This window comes from Cricetulus griseus, chromosome 4 (assembly GCF_003668045.3).
Source record: "Cricetulus griseus strain 17A/GY chromosome 4, alternate assembly CriGri-PICRH-1.0, whole genome shotgun sequence".
Taxonomy (NCBI): Eukaryota; Metazoa; Chordata; class Mammalia; order Rodentia; family Cricetidae; genus Cricetulus; species Cricetulus griseus.
The window spans coordinates 128251082-128273074 of NC_048597.1; the positions used below are offsets into that span (position 1 = coordinate 128251082).

The window sequence follows — 21993 nt, forward strand, 5'->3', positions numbered from 1 at the left end:
AGGCAGAAGTACTGAAGCAACACAATGCAGGCTCCTGAGGGCCAGATGGAAGAGGAGGATGGCTCGAGAAAGCAAACAGCCATGTTGACTTGGGACAGTCCAGAAATCAGAAGTGACTACAGGGACAGACCTTCCACAGGGGAAAGCCAACTGACAACGCCCCTGCCCCCCAGTACTCTGGCCAATGTGACAGGAACATTCTGGATCCAAACACCCCTAAACATCCACTCTAGATAGCAGTGAGGGGCCAACCCTTACCGGGTAAGGACAATGAGCCCCACTAGCTGTTTCTGGCACGTCTCAGTGAAGTGGGACATGCCAGTTCGGAGGCAGAGATCAGTCATGAATTCCAGAACAGTCTCGTTTCGGAGGACTTTGTAGCTCACATCAGCATTTAACAGAAGTCTGCTTTCAAATCGGGACACAGAAACAGCAAACCCAGGCCACAGGGACAATCTTCAAAAACAAATAAAAAAAAAAAACAACAAACACAGTACTGAATATTAAAATCTACCACTGGGAAAACCTATAAACACTCTAATAGTGAGTTTTCATTCTAGTTCTCTGGAGGTCATGGCTTTGTTGTTATTTTGTCTGTTTCTTTTGTGTCATTTATTCCAGTTACTGACTAAAAACACTACCATTTTTCAGCTGGGGTTTCTTTAAACAGCTTTAGGATAAAATTCTTGTGAATAAATAAATTCAAACTGAGCTTCAGACCCTGCATTTCTGGTGGGAGCTGTCCCTGGCACTTCAGACCCTGCATTTCTGGTGGGAGCTGTGCTGGGTGTGCAGAGTGTTCACCAGATGTGTTTCTGAATGCAACACTCTGCTTTGTTGCCGGCTAATTGCAGAAAACTGAGTTCCAAGTTCCTTTTGGAATTTATGGCCTAGCACACTACCAAAGAACATAAACTTCTAGCTTTACATCTGGGTTCCCTATTCCCCAAAACAAACAAAACAAGAAAGAACACTTGAAAATTTCAAAAGCCCATTACATTCCATGTCCTAGACATGTGACACCTCATGGGAGGCAAAGCGGCAAGGTACTGTTTCATAAATTATACTGCTTAAGTCTTACCATTTCACAGGAACAGAAAATACAAAGAATCCTACTTGTACTGGGGGATCTCCACTGGTTCTGAAGGCTTATAGAAGTTCCGTCCAATTTGGTACATTTTCAACTTTTTAAAGATCCTGGAAGCATAGTTTTGGAATCTTTAGTAAATATTCATAACAGTGAGATTCAGCCTTTGGGGGCTGGGGAGACAGTGCAGTGAATGAAGTGCCTGTGACAGGAACCTAGAAGACTGAGTCTGGAACCCCAGTAACACAGAGTTATAATCCCAGTCGAGGCAGACACAGGAGAACCCTCCCAAGTTCAGGGGCCAACTGGCCTGATGCAGACAGCAATGAACAAGAACAAGAACTTGTCTCATACAAGGGAGATGAGGACCAGCAGAGGAGGCTATCCTCTGACCTCCACACACTAAGGCAAATGTGCACCCTCACACACACACACCCGATGGAACAAACACGAAGTATACATGAGTATATATTTTAAATAACTTTAATTCCATATCTTAAAATGATGTGGTTGACGTTTTATGCATTTAACTACAGCAATATGTGTAACTATAATTCTAGATAACTGTAACATTAAGACGTGCCATGTTGGGGTGGGGAGACATCCATGTATGTGGCTCTCTGGCCCCTCCCTATTTTGAAGGAAGAGGATGTTATTGATAAGCCATTGAAGTTCCCTGGGCGCCCCGTACCACTGTGACATTTTCTTCAGCAAGTGTCTATCCTGGTCACCTCTGGAAAGGGGTGGTGGTATCCAGTGCATGTGGAAATGGAAGCAGCTGAGTCAGAATACTGGAGTGTCAACTCTGGTGACTTGGCTACTGATGTCACAGAGGCCAGTCTCCCATATGTAAAGTAAGGGTTTGTGTAACAGTGCCTGCTCTAGTGAGCAAGGAACAGTATGATGAGCACCTTCCACATGTAGGCTGGTATAGCATAGTCCTCTCACCAGGGCACAGAGGGCCAGAGACTGGACAAGACATTTGACTAACTAGGAAATAGCATGTTACATAAGGAGGAAGTTACTTTATGTACCCAGACATTCTGGAAAGCCCCAAACTTTCTGACCCCCTCCCCTTCAGTCTGTTGTTGAGCAGAAGGTGGCATCTCTACAACAGGGCTCGAAACACAGTATCCTAACACATGCAGTGCTGAGTGGAACCACACACACACACACACACACACACACACACACACACTGTGTGGAACCTAAAACAGTGTTGAGTGGAACCTGACACACGAAGTGCTGAGTGGAATCTGATACACACACACACATAACACACACACACACACACACACACCACACACACACACATACACACACACACACACACACACACACACACACACACACACACTGTGTGGAACCCAACATACACAGTGCTGAGTGGAACCTGACACACACACACACACACACACACACACACACACACACACACTGTGTGGAACCTAACACAGTGTTGAGTGGAACCTGACACACGAAGTGCTGAGTGGAATCTGATACACACACACACATAACACATACACACACACACTGCTGTGTGGAACCTGTTCACTTGCTTGAGAGTGTTCACTTGTCATTAGGCTTGCTCAGTTTTCTTTTTTCATCTCCAGGCCCAATGGAAAATCTGCTTTTACTAAGTGTAGAGAGGGCCCAGGGATTCTGCATTGGTCAAATCCCTTCATCCTCAAGGTAACCCTCAGTCCATTCTAAAGATGTCAAAAGCTTGCATACAACCAGTCCCCTTCCGGGGGACAGATGTGGGGGTTGGGATGGACCCAGGGCAGAACACAGCTAGTGACAGCCTTGTATACCCTAAACCAGCCAGCTAGTGGGGAAACAAATCCATCATCTGGCCAATTCCTACTCTGTTCACTTGAGTCTGGGGTTGGAATGGGGTAGTGTAAGGAAATGAAGGAAAAGCTTTTTAAAGCAACATGGCCTAACTTTTGGATAGGGCTGAATAATGAGGATTTGGGACACAGATGGATCATGTCCCATCTTACCGCCACAGCACATCAACATCAGTGAAAGTCATCCTAGAGTTGCTGCTGGCACGTCACCCACCCAGTACCCTGCGGATCACCTCGACACCCAGGCTGTACGCCGAAAGGTCAAGCAGCTTACTTTCTGAAGATGACACTGAAGAACTGAATGCACACTGGGGAGCTTGAGGACAGCTGGGTCGTTAGAGTGAGAGTGATCGTGACGGTCTCACCTCTTTGAGTTTCACTTGTCAGTTCTGTGACCTGGGAAAAAGAGGTAGGTACACGGCACAGCTTACCTTCAAGTGTTCGGAACACAGAAGCTATAACGCAGTCGCACATATGTGAACAACAACAGAGCTTCAGGTGTTGGTATGTGGAATAATCCCATCCACATCTGGGGATCAAATTACTTTAAAACTCTGATAAAGACATTCCCTCAAGAAAGTCCCATGTATGTACATATAAAGAATAAATGTACATATTTTTAGGAGGCAGCAGACTGCCTGGCCCATTTCAAGTTCATGAATTCCTGAGATACTCCTCAAAAGGTTTATTCACAAAACAGGAGAGGAAACCCTTAAAGGAAAACAGCCAGACAGGAGGAAGAGAAAGAGAGGGAGCAGAGAAAATGTGGGTGCTAGGATGGGAAATTTTATTCCATTAATAAAAGCTTGCAAAGGGCTGCTGAAAGCCTTGGTGCTAGCCTAAAATGAAACTGTTTTAGCTACATAAGGACCACAAGGATAGGCTCTGCATCAACTCCCCAACTAATAAAACCCTAAGCCACCAAGGGCTGGAGAGATGGCAGCATCTTGTTCTTGTAGAGGACCAGAGTTTGGTTCTTAGCATCCACACTGGACTGCCCACAGCTACCTAGAACTCCAGTTCCACAGGCTCTGATGTCCTCTTCTGCACTGAGGAAAACACACACACACACACACACACACACACACACACACACACAACAAAAACAAACAAAAACAAAACCCAAACTTCTAAACTTTGCAAGGCTCAATACAGTATTTTAAAATAGAAACATTCTCAAATCAGTCAATAAATGTCAATGATCCGGGGTTTTTCAAAGGTTAATGAATTAGAAGTCAGCTCATTAGCAGGCGTCTGCATATTCTCACCCACCTTCTAGTTAGTGACAGTTTTTGTAACAGGAACTGGACTACTTAGTTGCAAAGAGAAACCTGTCCCTCCACACCAGGTTGAGGGGAGTCGGGAGGTAGAGAGGGGAGTGGGGAGGGTGGGGTGTAACCTGGGGAGACTCCTAGTCTCAGACAACTCCTACAGAATTGGCAACAGTTACAGAGACCTCAGGAGGTCAAGGTAAATCCAATCCACAGGAGCAGGAGAGACATCCTGCTCCCAGCCCCCTGGGGACTGCAGACGAAGGATGTGGACAACAATGGCTGTGGGTGAAGAGCTGCAGGGAGGTGGCAACAGGCAGTCTTGGAAACTGTATTTCTCAACAGCTTCCCAAGATCAAACACTTCCTCCGGGTCCTTGACCCTCCCTTACCAAGCACCAACTGCTTCTGTACTTCCTCCATCAGTCCCAGGACCTGCCCTTCCAGGCTGCAGGCCTCCCAGTACACATTTCTTCTCCCCTTCCACTCGCCACCTCAGCAATCACAAGTCTCAGTGCATCCACACAGCAGTGTCTGTCTCTAAGTGATTTCCGCTGTTCTGATACTACCACGGCACATGCTTAGACAGACTAGGGAGGCTGCCTCTTACAGTGTACCGCGTGGCCTGGAGGAAGCCGCTTCATCCTTGAAGCTTCCCCACTATCTCTAATGTGGGAGTGGGTCCAGCTGGACTTCCAGGACTGTGAAGATAAACAGGGCACTCTGGGATCTTATCTTCATGCAGAACACAGGCGCTCACAAAGGTCAAACACGGAGCAACACTTTGGGTTTTTATTCCAGTCCTCTTGACACACTGCCCAGGCTATGCCTTCCCACCCTTTCAGGAAACTTCAATAGGATGTGACGGGGGGGGGGGGGGGGGGAGAGACTCTCTTGTGGCGCTTCACTGGTCCAGAAAAGACAAAGTCAAGTTCTCCCTACCTTCAGGGCCACTTCCACACCTGGCTAGTTAAACCTCAAAGACCCAAGTGTCTCAAATAGGCCCCTCTCCCTTCTATCACTCAGCCTTGGCCCTTCCTCACTGTCCACTTCTCTCATCCTGAGACCCTTCCTTAGACACTAATCATAACTCTCCCAGGTGTCCTGCTTTTCACCATGCTCTAGGTTCTAACTTTGGGGTGAGACCCTCAAGCTCTTTGAGCTCCAGAGGTGATGAGAGGGTTAAATGCATGGTGAGAGTAAGAAAGAGCCTGGCAGGGCACCTGGTCAACAAGTGTAGTCTGACAGATACACCAGCAGCATAAAGGATAGTCCTGCCCTGCAGTGCTGATCTGAAGAGCTACCAAGCACAGAACTCTACCTACACTTACCAAGTGCTCAACAAATGTTAGCATAATAAAAATACTGATTATTGCCATTCTGCCTCACTGTGTTCATTTGTAACTCTGATGTTAAGCCGGAAACCTTTTATTTAAGACCCCTGTAGTATTTATCTTTATTTCCTTCATGGTGCTAACACTTTACTAAGTACACCGTCAACTCTGTAAGTCTTACACAAAGGTGGCAAATAGATGTGAGTGAATGAAGTTCTCAGCAGACAGATGGAGTAGAGAATCATGCTGGAAGGCCATAAGGCAGCTGGAAGGCAGCTTCCAGAAGTATGGAGAGGAATGGAAAGTAGTACAACAGGACTTTTCAAACCCTATTCAACACCCTAGAAAGATGGAGACTGGGGGTGGTGGTGGGTGGAGGATTATGCCTGAGTACAATAAAGAGTGAGCAGAGCAGTGTCACTGTAAGGATGCTCACTATAACAGAGTGACAGGACATACACCAAATAAGGGACATGACAACTTCTGCCTGCACCCAGTATCACCTAATCTGGAAATGAGGACAACAGCCCTGATGAGCCACATGCTGCCTTACAGCCTACCTTGTCACCTGCCTCCTTACTGACTGTCCCCAGCACAAAAAAATGTGTTTGACACACATGACATGCCAGTTCTGAATTGAGATGAGCAGTGCTCACCTATTCCTGGCATGTGCAGAACAGAATTTCTCCTGCTTCGCTAGAAACAACTGGGGTAAACAGGACCATTCATTGACACACAAGTGACCTCTAACGCCACTGAAGGTATAAAGATGACTCTAAGGACAAGCTGATCTTAATCCTACCAAGGCACTGAAAACACATGACACAAGGATAAGAGACAGGATGCATGCTATCCATGTGTCACTGGACAAAGGATTTGAAGGGGGAGAAAAAAGTTTCTAAATGCGGATTCTGATGTTCTGAGCCACCAGATCTCACCACTTGGTATTATCCATCCCAAGGTCTTGAAAAGGATACAGGAATGCTCAGAAATTCATTTCTTGTGTAAAATCACAAAGACTTACTTATGACCTATCAATGTTAACCTGTGCTGTTGGCACCATAGTGCTTAAAAACGTTGAGCTCACTGACTGAACTTTCTCCTGGAAGCATCAAAGATCTACTGTAATGTTTTAAAGCCTGGTTCTTTTTTCTCATAGTAATTCTAATCTTGCTTTAAAAACAGACTATTGAGAGACCCACGCCTACTGCTATCTCTTTGAGGACTGGTAATGTTGAAAATCTGAAAAAAAAATGGGTAAAGGAAGATCAAACACTTAACAACTTCAATGGTCTCATTTTGCAAACACTCTTAGATTGACAACAGTAGCTCATGTTTCCTATGACTTAGTGAATTATGAAGAAAGGATGGTTCTACATTCAGAAGTGGACATGAAATTATCTGGCCACTCAGGCACCCTGCACAAGGGCAAGAGAGTGTGGAGATGCGGATAGCCTTAGAGCCATGGAAATGGTGATTCTGGAGGTCCCCAGCTCAGGGAAGTTTCCAAGTTCATCTATCTTAACAGTTTGCGGCTCTTGAATGCTTAGCATGATGGAGCATCAGGTTCATGTATGACAACAATGGCTGATGACATCTTAGGAAACCTGTGAGCTCTCAAGCAAGGAACCAGGGATAGATGAGGAAGAAGCATAGGAACACTCCTTCCAACTATCAAGAAAATCAATGATCTTCTCTACACATACATAATAAGCAGATATGTCCACATGTGTACACACACACACACACACACACACACACACACACACACACACACACACAGAGTGAAACAATGACCACACTGTACCTTTAGATCCAGCTTTTCTGAGAGGAAAAGAATGGTGCCATCAAATGCTTTTGCCTTGTCCAAGAGTTTGCTGTGACTATAAAGCAATGCAATCCTCAGCCTTCTAGAGGCTAAATCCGGGCTATATGTGACATGGTACTGGTACAGCTGCCAATCCTGGGGCAAATCTAAACTAAAGAGATTCGTAACCAGCTGCAGAGGTATTCCACTAGAACCTGGAGAAGAGAAAAGATGCCTTTCACCAGAATAGCACACCATGTTACTATTAATCATATTTTGAAAATTGAACATGGACCATGGTTGCTATAAAGCAGGGGCTTTTCATCAGTGGTGTGGGATAAACTCCTGCACGTTTAATCTGGCAACTCCCCTGGGAGTTACTGTGAGCTCAAGTGCACAGTGAGCCTCCAAAAACAGAGGAACAGATGTGACTTTCCAAGCATCTGAAGGCAGTTGCCTGGATCCCTCCCTAGACATCTTCCAGATGAGTCTCTGTGACCCAGAACAGTTATCGGACAGTCTCAAGATTCTATTCTGAGATCACAAACACAACAAAAACAAAAATGATCCCATTCTCACTATGAATGATACAATTCCCAACCTCTAAGAAATTGAGGTAATCAGAACCAGGATTTAGGAGATTCTGACGAAGTTCCATCAGTAGTTAGAACACTGTGTAAGTCCCCCAAAGAGGTAGTGGGAGGCTGTGAAACAGAAACAGGAACTCCTGTACAGAGCAGCATGACTTGGGCTTCCACTGTACAGGCACATGGAGTCCATGTGTGCTTACTGGAATTCCTTCACCTAATACATCTTTGCTTGAAGCTTAAATGTCTGCAGGACAGAATCAGAGGGGGCCAGAGCAGAGCTGGCTGGACAGAGGCTGTCACAAGCGCCTTCCCACAACGAATTCTAGAGGGTACCAGTGACTTCTCACTTGTCTTCACAGAAAATGACTACATTTGTATCTTTGGTACATTTGTACCACACATACACTATTTTGCTTTTTTCACGGAGAAAGCAGAAATGCAAATGAGGAATAAATGGTACTTATATACTTATATACTTTAGTGCTCCCTTGGCCTGGGCCTATCATACGAGTGTCTGTCAGAGGCAAGGGATAATTATGCCATGTTTGCTTAAGAAAAAATTTTGTTCTTCCAGATTCCTAGTGAATAGCAACACATCAGCCTGTCATCACAAGGACAGAGAAAAGTAAATCTAGACTGCCAGAACCTTAGGAGATCATCTACGTCAGCGTTTTCAGACTGTAGCAAGCACCATCAGTGCTGAGGTTGGGAAGATACAGAAGTCAGTGTGCTTCACTGTGGGAGGCGCTGAAAAGACTTGCCATTTGTGTGCTCACCTACATGCACGTGTGTGCTGGTGTCCATGGGGGCTAGAAGGCTGGGCAACTCCTTCCAGCTGGCGCCCCAGGGGTTTGTGAGCTGTCTGGCATGAGCAGTGAGATCTGAATGTCAATCCTCTGCTAGTGTGTGTGTGCTCTCACACCAGCCCTTTCCCCTCGGCTGGCCTGTGTGTGTGTGTGTGTGTGTGTGTGTGTGTGTGTGTGTGTGTGTGTGTGCACTCTTATCACCAGCCCTCTCTCCAGCCCAAGCACAACAGAGTGGCCCCAGAACACCTGTATGCAGGGAGGTGAGTACTTTCTATGAAATGCTACTTCAGCTGTACAGCTACGTGCTAGATAATAACATCCGTTTCTTATTATGCTGCTTTTAAAAAATAACCAAACAAACCAGAAATTCCCATTAGTGAGAAGGGAGCCACAAAGCTTCCTGCAAATCCAAAGAAAACCACAGACTACACTCCTCAGAAGACTCACACCTGTGTAAGCAATTTCAGGAGCCTGGAGTCTAAATGAAGAAGTATTCCCCATTGGCTGAGGTCTCCTTTCTACAATGAAATTCCCACAGGCTGGTTCTCCACATAAGATAAGGGTTGGAAAGAGAAGACACATCTTTCCAATGTCTTCCCCAAGTGAGAGGCAGATATCTTTCAAAAGTGGAACACAGTTTAAGGAACAGTTCTGTGTTTCCAACGCTTAGCTTAAACAGCAGACGCTCAGTCAGTAGTAGGTCTTGGGTGATTAACCAACTCATCCATTTTACAACTAGAAATTTAAATTCCATGGCAAGACTTGGTAATCTCTAAAAAGTAACAAGAAGGACTGTCTACCTGCTTTACAATCTTTCACATGTGCCAACTTCTCCCTGGTACAGACACTCAAATCTATGACGTCCCGTCTGACTTTGCCTCTTTCCGTGAAGGTGCGTCCACCGTCATCATCTGGAACAAGAAGTAACATAGTATGGAGGACTGTGTGCATGCTGTACCTCAAAACCACACTGTCAGTCAAAACAGGTTTTCACAGGATGTGCCTGTACTGCTTACACATCCCTGACTATACAGAAGACTTTAGCCTCAACACTGAAAATTAGAGAAAGTATGAAATGTTCAACTAGAAATACCAGTGTTAGCTTTTACAATACCATAGACTTCCTCTTCTTGGCTCAGGAGACAGCTGCTCCCTCCCTGTCCCAGTCCCACCTGCTAACAAGTGACAAGCCCCTCTCTTCTCTAAAGAGATTTAGGAGGATCTCTCACTTTTCCCAGTTTGGGGGCGGGGACACATCTAGGCATAGCCAGCAACAATCATGCTAGATTATCACTTGAGAAGACAGGTCCACCTCAGCTTCTACCGTTTACACTAGATCACAGAACACTGAAGTAAATGTCTCCACCTGAGTGACTCGTTAAAGTGAGTACAGAGGATAGTAGCCTTTTAAATGTCTTCAGCACTTGGAAGGTAACTTTAATTCATCAAAATCCAAGATTTTATAGCAAAATAGCAAGTATAGCGGTGTGCTGAACCTCTGGGCTCTGAGTTTATCTGTCCTGTGATATAGTCACTGTATGCAATGTTGCCAAATGTTCTTTCCACCTGCTCCAAACTTCCATCCAGACCCTTCTCCATGGACATGGAGTCTCTCAGGAAGATTTAAAACAGAATTTTTGAAAGTTCATTTAATGCCGGGCGGTAGTGGCACATGCCTTTAGTCCCAGCAGAGAGGTAGGCAGATCTCTGTGAGTTCAAGACCAGCCTGGTCTACATTATTCCTGGACAGCCTCCAAAGCCAAAACAAAACAAAACAAAAAACAAAACAAACAAAAAACAAAGTTCATTCAATTTTCAGATATTGCACTAATTTTAATTGATCATCTCACTGATGTAGATTTCAAGCGATGTTTAGACTTAAACTTAGTCTTATAATTTCAAACTACCAGTGGCTAAGAGCACTTCCTTTTTATGAAGGACTGGGGTTTGATTCCTAGAACCCATATCAGGTGGCTCACAATTACTTCAGGGGAATCAAATGCCTCCAGCCTCACACACAGATAATACACACAAAACTATTTGTTGAGCAGAAAGAATCAGAAAAGTGGCTTCTCCATCTGGATCCCTGTGTCCCAAGCGCAACCAGAAAGCTCAGAGTCCACAATGAAAATGTGAGGAGGACCCTTGGGGAGAAGGGAATAGAGTGGTCAGCGGGGTCTGGTGTCTTAAGGCTTGGTGGGTCTCTCTGCTCTGCTCTGGCTGATGCAGGTCAGGGAGACAGACCCAGCTGCACTTACGTGGCTGTGAAATGGAGCTCGTTCCACTGCTCAATGCCTGACTGTCCCCAGGACTGGCAATGCTCGATGCCTGATTGTCCCCAGGACTGGCAATGCTCGATGCCTGATTGTCCCCAGGACTGGCAATGCTCGATGACTGACTGTCCCCAGGACTGGCAGATGTGGCCTACAAAGCAGGCAGAAAGTTTGCTCAGATTCAAATCAACTCACAACCCACAAGGTTTCCAAAAGACAAGAATGGAGTTGTCTGATAGCATAGATTACTATGAGCCAGGAGCAGAAACCCCTGAGGAATAAGAGAGAGGGTGGTCACTCTCCACAAAAGGCTAGGGAGGAGGGGGAGTGCTCCCTTGCCATGCTTTTAGCCTGAGCCTAGATAACAATGTCAGACCCCAGAGCAGTAAGATGTGGAAGTAGGATCCTCAGCATAGGGATGACCCCTGTAAATGAACTGAACTGAAACTAGTTCACAAAACAGATTAGGACAGAAGCCATTAATATTTTCTCTGCAGAAACTTCCCCTTTCCAAAGCTACACAGAGAAACCCTGTCTCAAAAAAAAAAAAAAAAAAAAAAAGAAAGAAAGAAAAAGAAAAAAGAAAAAAGAAGAAAGAAAAAAAAGAAGAAAGAAAAGAAAGAAACTTCTCCTTTCCCAAGAAATTATTGTATCTTGGCCTTTTTTTTTTTTTTTTTTTTGAGCAAAGTCAAGAGAACACTAAATGATAACAGCCACACTGAGTGCTTGCTCAACCAACAGCAGTTGAATCTAGCATCTGAATTTGATATGAGTTCTGCTACAGTTACTAAGACTGTAAGAGGTAACACGGCAAGACACAAGTGAGGATACTTCACAGTTTTGACTGCCTTTCGCTGGCTCGTTCTTTCCTTTTTGTCGTTCTTACAATTTACAACCAGCTGAACTAAGGCTAAGAAAGTAGAAGGCAGTTCCACACCTCCTATCCACAGTGTTTTTTTCACTTCCGGTTCTCAACAATAGTATCTACTTCAAAGAAAAAGGTGGGAAATCCTGGAAAACCTGGAGAAGTCAAAGAGGAAAGCCGTACCGGGATGGTCGCAAGGAGGACAGGGAGAAACACTCACCGTGAGGTCTCCTGGGGCACACCCAACTTCCCTGGCACCATGGCCAGGGATGATGCCTCGCGCCCTCACTCGGGCCCGTCCACTCATGTTCCTGGGTACGCAGAGGCTTTCCTGAGCTCCCGAGCCTCGAGAGAGGTGTTTTCTCTTTATGAGTAGATGGGAAAGCCGTGACTAGGAAGTGGTAAGTATTCAGCTCCTGAGATGGTTGTGGTAAACAGCACCCGAGCGTGGGCGTGTGGTCCACGTGGACCCTAAGGATGCAGGAGCACGTGGGATGGGGGCGGGCCTCGAGTAGCATTTCAGGAATCTGTCTCTCTGTCTCTCCCATCCCTCCCTCCGTCCTTCCCCCTCCCTCCCCCCTCTCTTTCTCATTCTTTTTTCTTTTCCTCCATGCCACCTCATTTGCTGTGAATGCCCACCTTACAGTCTTTATCATTTTGAGGATGTATCGCTCTGCTACTGGCTTTTAGAAATTACTATAATCATGAATGTATGTGGAGTTGTATCACATGCCACTCTGGACCTGATGGGAAGCTTACGTGAAGGTTATAAAATGTGTTCATCCGAGTGTGGTTAGTATGTACCCTGAGAAGAGGTGAGATCAAAGTGTGGGAAGTTTGTAGATGGGCCATTAGACTAATGGTGTCCTGGAAATGGGTGAATCTATGTGACTCAGTCTTAAAGAAATTAGGTTGGGGGCTGGAGGGGGCTTAGTAGTTAAGAGACTTGTTGCTCTTTCAGAGGACCAGGGTATGGCTCCCAGCACCCACACAGTGACTCACGACTGTCTGGAACTCCAGTTTCAGGAGACCTGTCACCCTCTTCTGTCCTCCTTGGGCTCCTACATGCTTCCAGTGCACATAAAGACACACAAGTAAAAATGTTTTTTAAAGGTATAATTCAGGCCAGGTGTGTACAGAGTCATGAAAACTCTTAAGAAATGCTTAGCTGGTGGGATGAGGGAACACTTCCAGGGTGACTTCACTGGGGACAAAGCTGCTTGTGTGACTGTGGATGAATCACCTTAGTTATGCATGATCTGTCTCAGCCAGTGAAGAGTGGTATTGTACCAGAGACCTGCATGGATTGTACTCGGAGGTCTTTGTGGGCTTCCTAAGTGTGCTGAGTGCTGTGTAGCAGTTTTCTCTGAGACAAAAACCTTGTGTTTTGGAGGGAGTCTCCAAGTGATCAATCAATAACATCTGGATAATCGACACAGGATACGAGAAGGGACGTGAAACTGGGGGTGTTCTAAGGGGAGGTGAACATTCCATTGTGCAGACAAGCTCTTGGGCTCAGGAAATAAACTCAAAGCTTCACATGGTTCTTAACCCTGACCAGACACATTAGGCCACTCCATTCTGAACTGTATAGATGCTGTAAGGAGAGCTGAAAGACATTCTCAAACAAGGTGAGAGACCTAGAAGAGGCCAACTGAATGGCCCCAACCAACTAAGCTGCCTTCAAGTTGTGCCATGAGCTCTGGGCTTCCAATTTCCGTGAATGGTCACCCCAGCTGGGGTGGAGTTTTTGTTTGTATGTTTTTTGTTTTGTTTTGTTTTCGTTTCTTGTTTTTTTTTGTGATATGACTGTCTTTGTGTCATTTCTACTCCTGTAATTAACTTGACACCCATATTCCTATTAGTAACCCCAATAAAACTCAGTTCACCAAGTTAGATTTTGGTGACATCCTTGCATTGGTCTGTTGTTAGTCCCTTGTCTGGGGAGAGTAGGTGTTTGTTCATGTCCCCCCCAAAAGTGTCAGGTAACACTGACCCAAAGGACATGAAATCTGGAATGGCACCCAGCAAAGCTGCTGGGGTGCCAACCATTTCAGCCTTTTGGATAGGAACAGCCTGAATCATTCATTTCCTTCCAGTAATAGGAAAGCACTGCCAGGTGTGTAAACAACAAAGAAAAAGGATGTGAGAAGCAGGGATTAAAAACAACAGCAGCAAAAATGCTATTCCTCCCGTGTCTTAGACTATTCAAAAGTGGAAAGTAAAGTCAAGTAGGGTGAGTTCAAGGCATAAATGGAATAAACAAGAGCTCTCTTAGTAAGCCTAGAACTATCCCATAGAACTATCTAGATTAAAACCCAGAGTTTGAAGACAATTATGATTATTATTTAAAGAAAACCACTCACATTTGTGGAAACAACCTAGATGCCCCTCTATCTAGATAAAGAATGGAGAAAGAATATGTGGTATTTTTGCACAATGGAGTAATAATGCTAAGAAACAATGACATCCTAAAATTTGCAGGCAAGTGGACAGAACTAGAAAAAAACCATCCTGAGTGAGGTAATCTAGAGCCAGAAAGACAGAAATAGTATGTACTCACTCATAAGTAAATTATCAGACATAAAGCACAAGATACCCAGCCTACAATCCACAACCCCAGAGAAGCTAGAACCCTCTTCCAGAAACAGATGGAAGCAGATGTAGAAATCCACAACTAACCATTGGGCCAAGCTCCTGGAGTACAATTGAAGTGAGGGAGGAGTGATAATATGAACAAAGGAGTCAAGATCATGATGGGGAAACCCATAGAATCAGATGACCAGAGCTAGTGAGAGATCACTGACTCAAGTCTAACAAATGAGGAACCTGCATAAGACCAAACTAGACTCCCTTAATATATATAGGTGGCAGTGGTAGAGCTGGGACAATAAATGAGGCCATTGGTAGTGGGTCCAAGATCTAACACTTATGCACAAACTAACTTAGTGGAGCCCATCCTAAATTGGGGAGATACCTTGCTTAGCCTTGAAACAAGGGTGTATATGTGTGTGTGGGGGGGTGCCTTGGTCCTGCCTCAATGAGATGATGGGACAGACTTAGTAGGTGGAGCAGATGGGGGTGGGGGAGAAGTGGGGGAGAGCAGGGCAGGAAGAGAGGAGGGAGGGAGAACTGGGATTGGAATGTAAAAAATAAATTAGCTAAAAAAAAGGAAAGAAAAAAAAAGCCACTCACATATAGTCTTCTTACATCCCAGTGAAAAGAAAAAAGAGGAGGGAAAGGAAAGAGAGAGGAAGGGGAACGGTGAGGAGGAGGGAGAGAAAGGAGAAAGAAGGGGGAGAAAGAGGAGAAGAGGAAGGAAGGGAGGAGCCAAATGATAGGAAACTATGGATGCAAAAACACCTCTCAGCAAGCAGTGGTAGTGCACACCTTTAATCCTAGCACTCAGGAGGCAAAGGTAGGCCTGTATCTGTGAGTTCAAGGCCAGCCTGGTCTACAGAGCTAGTTCCAGAACAGGCTCCAAAGCTACATAGAGAAACCCTGTCTCAAAAAACAAACAAAATAAAAAACACACCTCTCCATTCCAAGGGAATAAGAACTAGTTTATCCTGGAACCAAACTATGGGTGACCATGGCCTGAGAGTATGGGGCTAGGTTACCCCAGATTCCAGGTTCCAGTGTGGAAACAGGTTCATGACATTTTATTTATGGTAACAGAACAAAGAAAGTTATAAATCACAGCATTTCTAACATACCTTGGTAGAAACATCTGGGAGGCGGGTTCCTGAAGGATGGCGGGATCTTCACTACAGGCCTCAGATGCTATAGTTTAATCAGTATTTGTAGACACAGATTCTTCTTAGGAGTTCTCATTCATAAAAGAAACAACAACAAATAGGCAGGCAGTAAAAAAAAAAAAAAAAGGAGGAAGAAAGAGGGAAAGGGGTTTATAGTATAATCTTAGAAAGTCAACCATCTCTTCTGTACACTCATCATCAGTAATGGGTCACCCAATCCCAATCAAACTCCAGGAGGGTGATCACATGACTGTGGAGACCAGGAGACCAGGACCAGTGGTTGTCACCATCCCACTATCTTTCACTGAAGGGCAATGACTATAGGGATACTGTATACTGTATGGACCAGGAGCTTTGCAAATCACAAGTCTTAGTCAGCTAGACCTCTGGCAAAGAGCATTTGTTCAAAAGCTGTGTATTTGTTCCTCCCCAAGAAGGTCTGACAAACCATAGGGCTTCAGCATTATCTTGAGGCATTATTATTTGCTCACCAAGATAGTAGATAGATATGAGAGCCTTTTAAAATGTTGATTTAACCTCAGGGGAACCAGAAAATCAGAGGGTATGGACAGGTGTGTCTAGTTGCTAGGAGAGCAAAATCTCCTATGGGGCTTAGTCATTTTGAAGTTGCTACTTGAACATAGCTCTCAATTTAACTATAGTAATAGTGACAACAATCAGGTAGACAACATACTGAGGCCAGAGGCTACAATGCTGGCTTTTTCTGTATAATATTAGATAGAGGAACTTAGTTTGTAGTGAGGGGATATCCCCCTAAATTGCAGGGTTATTATGGGTTTCCAGGATTTCTAGAGGACTCTAGACTTCGGTTCCACACTTGCTCTGATATTTCTTCCTGTAATAGACATATATTGTGGCAACAGCATATGTTGGAGTTATTTGTTGTTGACACAAAAGCCACAGATTTCATCTTAAGAGAAAGAAGAGATGGGTTAATCTGGAGCCAGTAGGGTGACAGTTGCTCAGGAACACAGACTTAGGTTACCTGAAATTCCAGGTTCCAACGTGGAAGCAACTTTACAGTTTTTATGGTTTTAAAGAACAGAGAAAGACACAAATTAAGGCAAATTTAAAACCCATTAGTGAGATGGGCTTAGTGGTGTATGCCTTTAATCCCAGCACTCTGGGAGGCTGAGACCAGCTTGGTCTACAGAGTGAGTTCTAGGACAGCCAGGACTGTCATATAGGGAAGCCCTGTCTTGAAACAAACAAAAGACCAGATACATTGGTGAGTACTTCAGAGAGGCAATTCCACTGAGACAGGGGAGGCTTTCCTATAGGCTCAGAATGCTTTTGGATTGGTAAAAGCTAGTTGCCTGCTAAGTCAAAAGGTTTTTATCTATTATCACAAGATGTTAGTTTTTACACAGAGGAGGGCAAGATATAGCTGTTCTGCAGGGCCAGAACTTAGCCCAAGGGAAGGTCATTAGCCTCTGGACCTGCAGCTTTCCAGTCTCTCCATAGCACTGAAGTTCTGATCGGCCAATAGTCTCTGCAGACAGGTTCCTTTCAGGAGTTTCCACTCACAGCCAAATGCAGCTTCACTTTGGAGTATTCATTCACATTGTCTAGTGTCCATTTCCCTGCTGAGAACATCTGAGTGTGGCATCCTTGTCTTCAATGTACTTACACCTCCCAGCCCTAGTGCAGATTAACCATTAGCAGCCCACTTCTCCTACTTAGAAAAGGTCTTTTACATCTGTTTAGCCTGTGGTCTAATGGGACATTCTCATTACCATAGTAGTAAATGAGACTCAGCAATTTAAAATTGCATCCATTTATTCACTTATTGTATATGTGGTATGGGGGGGGCATGCACGTGCCATACACAAATGTAGCAATCAGAGGACAACTTTCGGGAGTCAGTTTGCTACTTCCACCATGTGGGACAAACTCTGATCATCAGGCTGGTGGCCAGTGCCTTCATCCACTGAGCCATCTCATTGGTCCAAGACACAGTAATTTTGAAAATACCAAAGATTAAAAATCCAATTCACTAAATATTACATTAAGTAGCTTTACAAGGCTTTACAGGCAATGAAAATGTGCTTTATACCCCCGTATACACACACACTTTTCTTTAGAAGAATGTTGATGGTTGTTTCCAAAAGTCCATATCTTTAAAAGTGGACATTGAGAACCAATGACATATGCTAACTGGAATTGAATGAAGGACAATAAATCAGATTTTCCCCTCAAATATAAAAGTAGCATTTTAAACATTCAAGAATCTGCTATAATGAATCTAGGTTTTATGTTTATTCCTTGTTCAGGGAATTCCCACTTTGATTTCACTTCCATCTGCCCACCGAGGCTGTTTCAAGCTGCACAAAGGTTTCTTCTCAGCAAAAGCACAGTGGATGGTGCTCTTTAGGCAGGTATGGTGGACGGTGATCTTTACACTAGCCCTCACTCTGGTGAACATGTCCCACTTTTTTTCTACCTCTTGGCCTTCAACCCTTTGGTTCCCTCTTCTCCCCTTCTCTCCCCACTCTCCCTTTCCTCAGGCTCTCTTCTCAGGCTCTCTCCTCAGGCTCTCTTCTCAGGCTCTCTCCTCAGGCTCTGCTCCCAGTCTTTTTAGTCTACCCAAACTTGACATTACTTAATGTGGTGGACAGAAACTAGTAACTATACTGTTGAGAAAATAGGAGCATGTGGGAAAACAAGCCCAATTAGAAGCCAGGAGTGTACCCTTACAAACTGGTCACCATAAAATGAGAAAGCTGAGGTAGGCCTGGTACAGCTCCACACAGGCAAACCAGTACAGAACCAGTAAACACACAGACTCCACTCTACGAAAGACTGGTTTTTCTGAGCCAGGCAGTGGTGTTGCACACCTTTCATCCCAGGATTTGGAAGACAGAGGCAGGCAGATCTCTGTGAGTTCGAGGCCAGCCTGGTCTATAGCGCTAGTTCCAGGACAGGCAGGGCTATACAGAGAAACCCTGTCTCTAAAACCCAAAAAAAGAAAAGAAGTAAGAAAAAAAAGGAAAAAAGAAAAGGCCGGATTTGTCAAGAGGCCATATAGCTTAAAGGTCCCTGAGAGCAGGCATGAGTGCCCTGAAATGTATATTGCGCTCTTATTCACCAAACAACACCAAGAACTTGTCTTCTCTTCTGGGTGTCTGGAAGTACACACACACACTAACCTGGAAGTAACACACACACACACACACACACACACACACACACACACACACACACACTAATTGAAGCTAACATCCACATTCTCCCCTCCTCCCCCACCCCATCCCCTGGTTTGCTGCCAGTTTCCTGCTCCTGGGTGTGAACCCACCAGAGGTTAATTAACTCTCTAAGCTCCAGGGAGCCAATTAGCAGAATGAAAGCTAGTGGAACCAGAAGGTCCCAAGAGCTTTTTTTTCAGCCCCCTTATTTTGCAGTTCAAGTGACAGTGGCTCAAGGGGTGTGACACACACAAGGCATGTACTGTCACCTTAGGCAAGTCCTTTAGAGGTGCCTCCGTCTGTGGGAGGGACTGGAGGTAATTTCAGCTATCAGTTTCTAGGCGTATACTCAGGGCCAGGGCTATGTAGAGGGTCTTATTTCACCCCCTTCTGTACCTCCACACATGATTACCTTCAATTAGAGATGAGATTACCAAAACACAGAAAAGCTCAATAATTTGCCCAAGATCAGACAACTAGGGAATGTTGCAAAGCTGGTCTAGGACCAGTTATATCCACCTCCAGAGTTCTTAAATCCTAATTATTAAATCCCTTTCAAGGGATGCCCATCAAGTTATACTTTTAAAAAACAATTAAGTTTCCAAAATATCTTGCATCATCTATAAACAACCTAGGGCTGAGTTGGGGAACTCTGACCCCAGCGTCCCTGCTGGATTCTGTATCCTCCAGGATGCTCCTGTACTCCCACAGCAGAGGTGAATACAGGCCATCCACTCTCCAGTCTGCAAAGCATAAAATAGTCACTCTGGCCTACACAGAAAATGTCTGCTGAGCTCTGGTTGAGAGCCTTCAGAGATTTGGTTCTGCAATGGCATAGCACCTAACAACTTTGCCTGGATGGTTTCCTAGGGGCATTCACCTTACAAAGGAAGCCACAACTCAGAACTTAAATAAGCCAAGCCACAGTCTCAGGTTCTGGCTGGCAATGGCAAGCTCTTTCCTGAAGTCACTCTGGCACCCTAACTGTCTTCCTCTTACTGTCAGGGAAGGGCTTGAGAATACAAAAGAATCTAAGCACTGCCAGCAAGTTCTTCTGGCTATGGAGAATATATCCTTCCAGATTCCCTCATGGAATGAGGGTCATCCAGGGGTAAAAATGTTTCATTCGGGATCATTTTGAAAGGAAAGCTTGTGCCAAAAAAAAAAAAAAAAAAAAAGAGCCATGACAATTACAGAAAATACAATTGAAATATATGACACATTCAGAAGTACTCCTCCTCATAATAAACATTCCATAAACATAGGCTAATTTTATATGATTTAATGCAAAAGGTATAGGTGAAACAATCCATAACAATTTAATTACAGAGCTTTACCAAAACAATTTTTTCAGGAAAATACCATGGGCACTTCTAGTCTGAAAATACAAGCTTATTAGGAATTGTATGATCCTGAAATAGGGCTCAGCTTCAAGAACTTACTTGAAATACACAATATGGTATAACTAACCTTCCTTTTTGAAGATTAGTTCTGTAATAGATCTTGACATTTATTTTCAAGAAATGTAAAATGCATATGAGGGCATCTTACAATCACTGCAAAGAAAGAAGGAAACATGATTATAAATACATGTGTATTTAACCAGCTGCCTGATACATGTGAAGCATCACTACTTCCTTATCACAGTAAATCACTAGGTGTTCTCTTCCCCCACTTCAAGAGGACTCTGTGCTCAGGGTCATTCCTCAGCCCAGTGTTGCCCCAGCTGGAAGGCAAAGCTTATCAGGTTACCAAGTCCTAAACTCTCTCCCTCTGCCCAGTGTAGATCTCCAACACTGAAACCTTTGACCAATATTTCATCAATACTCATTTAAAAACAAAACTTTTAAGCTGGGTATGGTGATGCATATCTTTAATCCTTGCCCTTGGGAGGCAGAGGCTGGTAGATCTCTGAGTTCAAGGGCAGCCTGGTCTACAAAGAGAGTTCCACAACTATACAGAAAAACCCTATATTGAAAAACCAAAACAAACAAAATCCAGCTTTTGTTTTGCCTTGGCTAGGTGGCTGGTATTCTGTAATTGCAGTTCTGCCCCCACTATAACACTTGAAGGAGGAAATGTTATTCACACTTTTAATTACCCCCTTTATGGAAAGGACAGAATAGAAGCACCTGGGCCTAAGTGAGTTTTACAAGCTTTCATGTAAAAGCTCTTGAACTCAGACAACTGTCCTAACAGAGCAGCAGCAGAACTCTATATAAAGATAATTATCTTGGACCCTGCCCATAACAGTGATCGAAGGTCCTAGCATGAGGCCTTTTGATTTATGAATGATGCTTTATTTTTGTGACTAAAATCCCTATTCACTGTGGCAGTGGTAGATTATAGAAGCCCCAAGAGAAGGCACTTCTTACACCTTTCTGTACCTTCCTGGGGAGCTCAAACCCAGTGTTTGGCACAAGTAGGCACACCGACTGACATCTGTTGAACTTGGAAAGTCAGTGACTGTATTTTCAAGATTGGTCCCACAGCATAGGCTCAAAGGCACCAGAACCAGTGTACTGAGATGCAGATTCATAAGAGAACCTGCAGATTTTAAAGAACAGACAACTAATTTGAAGGCACTAGTTCAGTTCCATTTAACAAAAAACTGGACAGAAAAAGAACAGTCATATACAGATACCACAAAAGGTTTTTTTTTTTTCTTTTGCACAGACCCATAGTTCAACAAAGTCTCTTTTACTGTTCTCTCTGCACAGCACCGCCAACACTGCTGAAGAACTAACATCCCAGCTTAAATTCCAGGCCCAGCAAAGGCAGGAAATATGGTGAACATGATGTTGTTTTTTACGTCTCTTGCGTTGTAAACACTGGTTAGGAAAAGGGCAAGAAAATTATGTGTACTTTTTCACATGTGTATTTTTAATGTTTTTCTCACTCCAGGTTATAGGAAATATAAAGACAGAAGAAACAATTAGATGATCATTCACATTGTAAAGGGACTTTCCATTTATTTCTATTAAATACTGCACTCCCTTGGGGTCATGAATTTGGGGTGTCGCTTAAATGCAGCTTTTCAGGAATAGGTTTCTAGTGTGAAGTGAGGTGCACCCATATCTTCATCTTGATTTTCTGCTGAGGCTAATCTTGCCTCTTGTTTCTGTTCACAGGCTGGGAACACAC

General features: G+C 44.2%; 1 protein-coding gene across 3 annotated transcripts in view; it reads right to left on the reverse strand.

The window, feature by feature from the left end:
- The window catches only part of Piwil4 (piwi like RNA-mediated gene silencing 4), a 42336-nt gene extending 30144 nt beyond the window's left edge, over positions 1–12192 (reverse strand). For 2 of the 3 annotated variants that reach the window (XM_035444357.1, XM_027410823.2), the window contains exons 1-8: positions 12106–12192; positions 11006–11075; positions 9832–9849; positions 9548–9658; positions 7352–7566; positions 3215–3336; positions 1117–1197; positions 259–456 (exon numbers count right to left, since the gene is read on the reverse strand). In XM_035444357.1, coding sequence (XP_035300248.1) covers positions 259–456; positions 1117–1197; positions 3215–3336; positions 7352–7566; positions 9548–9658; positions 9832–9849; positions 11006–11075; positions 12106–12192 — 902 coding nt within the window. Of the gene's footprint in view, positions 1–258; positions 457–1116; positions 1198–3214; positions 3337–7351; positions 7567–9547; positions 9659–9831; positions 9850–11005; positions 11076–12089 lie in introns of all 3 variants that reach the window. The other variant, XM_035444358.1, reaches the window with a different exon arrangement.
- Positions 12193–21993: the final 9801 nt, after the last annotated feature.